Genomic DNA, 5,479 nt, shown 5'->3' with positions numbered 1-5,479 from the left:
TCAATATATACCCTCCCATATATGTTACCATACCCATTCATGTATGCAATGCATATATGACCCTATTGAGGAATCAAAATGCAACTTGTATCCATCAAATATCATATCGATGATTTATATGCATCACATGTACAATATAACTTCTATTGTGTGATGGTGCAAATTAAGATATTAGAAGGAACTGACAAGGTCATACATTCTACTTTGACTCTGCCTTCAATGCTCGTTGGAGCACTAGCTCCGATTCCGACGAGGGCTCACGTTCTTTATCCACATCCACTGGAAGGACAACATGCAATGTTTGAAAATCTCCAAGGCTCACCCATGCTCCGAGCTGTTGTCCGAGCTGCCAACATTGCCAACGTTGTGACAGCGCTGTCGTCCGTCGGTGGCCCTGCCTGCTCCATGATATGCATGGCACCCTTGATCGACTCCAGGGCCGGCCCTGGGCCAGGGCAGCAGGGGCAACGGCCCGGGGCCCAACCAAATTAGGGGCCCCGACCTAGTGCTGCAGTGTATATATAGATATGGGCCTTGATGAAATGCTAAATAAAAAAGAAAAAAATCTGTAGGCAGGGAGGCCCATCTCCAGCAGAAGCCCAACTGTCAAGAGGCCTAAAGGCAGGCACGCACGCACAAGGCCAGTTGCTCAGAGAAAAAGGGGGCACAAGGCCAACAACAACCCGCTGAGAATGAGACCACAATTGAGGAAACAATGCCCATATGAGACTCCTATAAATATTTTGAGTGGCCGTGAGAATCCTGCAAGTGTAGATGAACAAGGATTTTCTCCTTTTGATATCTATGAACCTAGAAACTGGGACACTCTTGACAATAAATCAAGAGATATTCTGATTATAAAAAGGGCCTACAAGGGAACAAAATCTTGTGTTTGAAACAGACTACATTTATCTTGACATTTTCATTTAATGATTTTGCATCAAAAAAAATGCATGGATCCGTTTCTCATGATTAATGGAGGCTTGGAGGTTCCCTAGTATGTCATTTCTTTTCTGTTATGCTCTGTGACTTCTATGATGTTTGATTTACACCTGCAGTATGAAAATGTTATTTATGACTTGGAGGTGTTATTTACCAAGGAAAATTACCGTTGTTTATTATGGCTTTGCAATATTTTTTTTATCAATGTATGGAATAAATTTTTCCCTCCAGTGCTGTCACTGGGCCCATTCATTTGAGTTCGCCCCGGGGCCTCCGAAACTCGAGGACCGGCGCTGATCGACTCTTGCTAAAGCACCGCTTTCCATTCCTGTTCTCTATTCCGAGCTGAACTCTACTGGCGCCGAGGCACATCACGGGTTTGGACTTGTTCAGATAGTGATGCTCGTGTCTCGGGAGTTATGAACCTCACTGAACCTGCCGGCATTGATAACTCCATAACAGAGCTCCCGTTGGCCCTACCCTGCTCCATGATCCGGCAGCCATGATCGACCCCCACTAATTCACCACTTTTCGTTCATGTTTCCTGTACGGAGCTTAACTGTACCTAGCGCCGCGGCACATGCGGCACGTCTCTGGTTTGGACTTGTACGGCTATTGATGCTTGAGTCTTGCGACCCATGCATGCAGCCGTGGATCTCGCCGCTGGTTCACATGTTCACATCACCTGTTAAACACACACGGGCCCAGAAAGAAAGAAAGGAAGGATATTTTCGTTACACTGCATGCATTATGAGTGATCCTATCTTTTTTAATCTAAATAAAGAATTGCAATGTACTACGCCTCTATAACTAACTTAATCTATCACGTCCACCTATCTAGTAGTCAAACATAACCCAATAATTGTACTATGGCGATATAGCCTTTGGAACTTGCATGTCTTGGTTAAACCGTAACGAACGGCTTGAATAAGTTCTTTGTGCCTCCATGGGCCATGGTAACAATGCAATGGACGCATGACCGTTGCTCTGAGCCTTAGCATCTCCCTCAATTAGAATTTAGAAGTGCGCGAGGACTGAGTCTTATCCCCTCGCATGAAAATAAGAATAACAAACACTCCTGGTCATGAGTTGTGTAACTTAGTGTCATACTTGTCACATGCTTTCGTTTCCATGTGAAAGTTTCTTTGGAGATGGGCTTAATGTATACCCTCTCATATTTCATCATCTAAGCCTGTACTATCCATTTGCCCCGCTGCTTGGAATCAGAAAGTGACTTTTATCTATCAAACATCATCTTTAGTTAGTTGTCCACAATTTCGTTGTAGGTATGGTGCCACTTGAGATATTAGAGTGAACTAACTGTTGGCGCAAGCTCTACACCAAGAATCATTGCCGTGATCATCTATGTACTCCTCGTCGAAAGCAACAGCCACGCACTTGATGAATCGATGGAAGCTGATTTAGTCATGCGTACATACAGTTTGATTTCTTCGGCAGGTGTACTACTTGCCGATGGCTACCTAAGACAAGAATTTAGTGTAAGATACACCCATAGCTAGACAAATCTAAGACAAGAATTGTGGGATGGGGTGATACGAAGCACTCATTCTGCATGTGTACTCAGCATTTTGTATGTTGTCTATGCTACATGGAACTCAGCATCCATCGATGTTCAAAATGATGTGTATGCGGTTGGAGCATGTGACCGGAGAGGTTTTTATCCATCATGGATGGCGGCATAACCTTCAAATAGGTCCACCTTCTTCGTCAACATAGGCCTTATTTCGGTCTCATAGGGCTCTACTGTTGCCAATTTGTTACTTTTATATACTTTGTTAAGACTTTTTTTGGCCGTATGCATCTTATCTATGTAGTGATTGGGTGTCACTCATTATATTCTTTTAGAGAAAAAGACATACGCCAGACTTTACAAATAAAGCCAACAGGTAGAATTCGAGCCAACAACAAACATCATACATCAAACCCACATAAATAAATGTTTGCGAATTTTAAGAAAAGTTAAAAAATTTGAAAACAATTCACCAAATTTGAAAAATGTGCACAAATCCAAACAGTGTTCATAAATATAAAATATATTCACAAATTTAAAGAATTTCATGGCTTCATTTGTGAAAACATTTACAAATTTAAATATTCTTCATGGAACAAAAAATGTCCATGTACTTTAATAGAAAAAAGATAAAATGAAAAACACCAAAAAATAATGGAAAAACAGAAAATAAAATAAAAATTAAAACAAATTGGAAGTATCCAGACGTTCCAAATGGAGTGCCCTAGTGGCTGCGAATAGGAAACATCGCCTAACTGGGTTTGACCTTACAACTCTTGTTCAACACGCGCTGCTCTTTCCCATGGGCCGGCCCATCTTCCAGTTCTGTTTTTTTTATGTTATTAGTTAGGCTTGGGTACAGTACAATAGCGTTAGCCGCCTCTAAGTGGAGAGCAACTAACTAGAGGTCCCTAAATAATTAACTGGAGGTCCCTGGTGGTCATTTTTAGTGGCCTAGGAGCACGCCAAGTAGTGTGTTCAGCTACTGCCACATGTCGCTTGTGGGGCTTTTTTTTCATGTGTTGGGTGCTTCCTCTAGATCTTTGTATGTGCTTTCGGGTTTTTTCTATTTTTTGTCTTTTCGATTTTCATTGGTTTTTCTTAGGTTATGGAGAAATCTTTTGCATGGATTTTTATTTTCGAGCAGGAAAATTTTGTATTTCCATGATCATAGAAGTACATATTTGCTTCCGCGGAAAGCACAACCATACTTCTCGAAAAGAAAAGAAAAACTGAAAATTTGGGCGGTGTGCTCGTCCATGGGCGACATCGCGAGTATTGGCAGCTCCGCGTTAACGAGGCGAAGCACGTGCGCCTCTTCGAGGTGATAGAGGCAGAGGAGGACGATATCTGGAGAAGCACGACAATGATGCCCTCATTTACATAACTTGAGGTCAGTCTCAGACTGGAAGCCCTCACAGATTACACCGGACACAAACTGGGGAGATAAAGACATCTAATAAACATGGCAAAGGAAGGCTGAACTGCTGACACTCAACATATATAAGCTGCAACCAGGTGACCTGAAGGACAGCACCATCAGCTGAAAGACCAAATAGAACAAACAAGGCCTCCATAGTTGATTAGCCACCAATTCCAACCTGAAGAAATGTCGCAGTCAGTCATCTGTCATGGATCACTATGCCATGGCTAGAGAAGCTTTCCATATTCAACACGACTTGAAGCCCACAGTTATCCAAACCAGGCTAATTGTACTATAAGAGGCAAGTCACTGTCATGAATCTCCTGATAGAGTAGATGATAGCGTGCAGAGATGGTTACGGCGGCTTCCGGACCAATCAAGCAGATTTCGTCTATTGATCTACAACAACACGAGCTTCCAATGCAGAACATCAAGCAGATGTTAACATTCTCACACAATCAGCCACTGTGACCCAACTATGGATCACTGAAGCTGTAAGGATGGATGGGATGGTTAATTTTCAATTTCAGAGCAGGATTCACAGAAGGAAATCACTGAAACTTAACAAGGATACATGGTTAATCTCAGAGCAGGAGGTTGCCGAGGGCGAGGCCGACGACGCAGACCGCCAGCGCGACCCACCACGCGGCGGCGACACCGCGCCGGGCGGCATCACCATCTTCCTCATCATCTTCAGGCTCGGCGCCCGCGGCTCTGAGCGCGGAGTTCTCGGCCTCGAGCATCATGACCCACCGGCGGTGCGCCGAGAGCAGCACCGAGTCCCGCACGAGCAGCGCTGCCAGGCCTCCGCTGGCCGCGGCAAGCTTCCGCTCCGCCTCCCGCGCCCGCGACTGCGACAGCCGCAGCGCCCGCCGCAGCTCCTCGTTGCCGCCGTCGCCCTTCTTATCCGCCCCCGCCGCGCTCTCCAATCTTTCCTCGCGCGAAAAGAGAACAAGAAAAAAAGCTGAGCGATGCGCCATGGCCAATCCGTGAAGGGGACGCGCCTTACCTGTGAAGAAGAGTCGGGAGGGGGCCGAAGAGTTTGGCCGGAGGGGGCAGGTCGCAGTTGAGGAGCAGATCGGCGGGCGAGGGCCGCCCCCGGCGCCGCTTCTGGTGCTCGTCGGCGCCCGGGCCGGCCATCAGCTCGCTCCGCCGCCCGAGTGGTTGGCTGCGTCCGCTCCGCCTCCCTCGACTGAGGCCAGCGGCAGGGTCTGGTTGGATTGGGGCCGGCCGTGGGGGTTGGTGTAGAGCAGGGGAAGGGAGGAGCGGTTGCTTCAAGAGTCGTCGCGTCTCTGCCGTCCCAGGCGAGTCTCAAGTGGCGGCCAAGTTAGATTATGTGCCAGCCAAGTGCGCGACACACAGGTGAGTGAGTACGGAATCACGGTGGCCAGTTGCTGTCGACAAGTGATGGACGGAGGAAGGCGACGGAGGAATCTTGGCCCGGACTGACGACTTTGTTCCAAACGTGTCCACACGGTGCACGGGGGCGTATTTGGTTGTTCCAAACGTGTCCACACGGTGCACGGGGGCGTATTTGGTTCACCGGCATTTTGCCTACTTGTTCTTGTTCTAGTTGAGGCTGA

General features: G+C 46.7%; 1 protein-coding gene across 1 annotated transcript; it reads right to left on the bottom strand.

Moving 5' to 3' along the window:
• Window positions 1-4,272: 4,272 nt before the first annotated feature.
• On the bottom strand, window positions 4,273-5,259 carry LOC123152485 (uncharacterized). The gene is made up of 2 exons (XM_044572014.1): window positions 4,906-5,259; window positions 4,273-4,826 (listed from the first exon to the last, which is right to left on the bottom strand). Exons 1-2 carry the CDS (start codon window positions 5,034-5,036, stop codon window positions 4,481-4,483), a joined length of 477 nt encoding a protein of 158 aa, XP_044427949.1. The 5' UTR covers window positions 5,037-5,259; the 3' UTR covers window positions 4,273-4,480.
• Window positions 5,260-5,479: the final 220 nt, after the last annotated feature.

Source organism: Triticum aestivum, chromosome 7A (genome assembly GCF_018294505.1).
Source record: "Triticum aestivum cultivar Chinese Spring chromosome 7A, IWGSC CS RefSeq v2.1, whole genome shotgun sequence".
Taxonomy (NCBI): domain Eukaryota; kingdom Viridiplantae; phylum Streptophyta; class Magnoliopsida; order Poales; family Poaceae; genus Triticum; species Triticum aestivum.
Note: the sequence above shows the minus strand (reverse complement) of the source record. Positions and strands in the feature narration are given on the sequence as shown.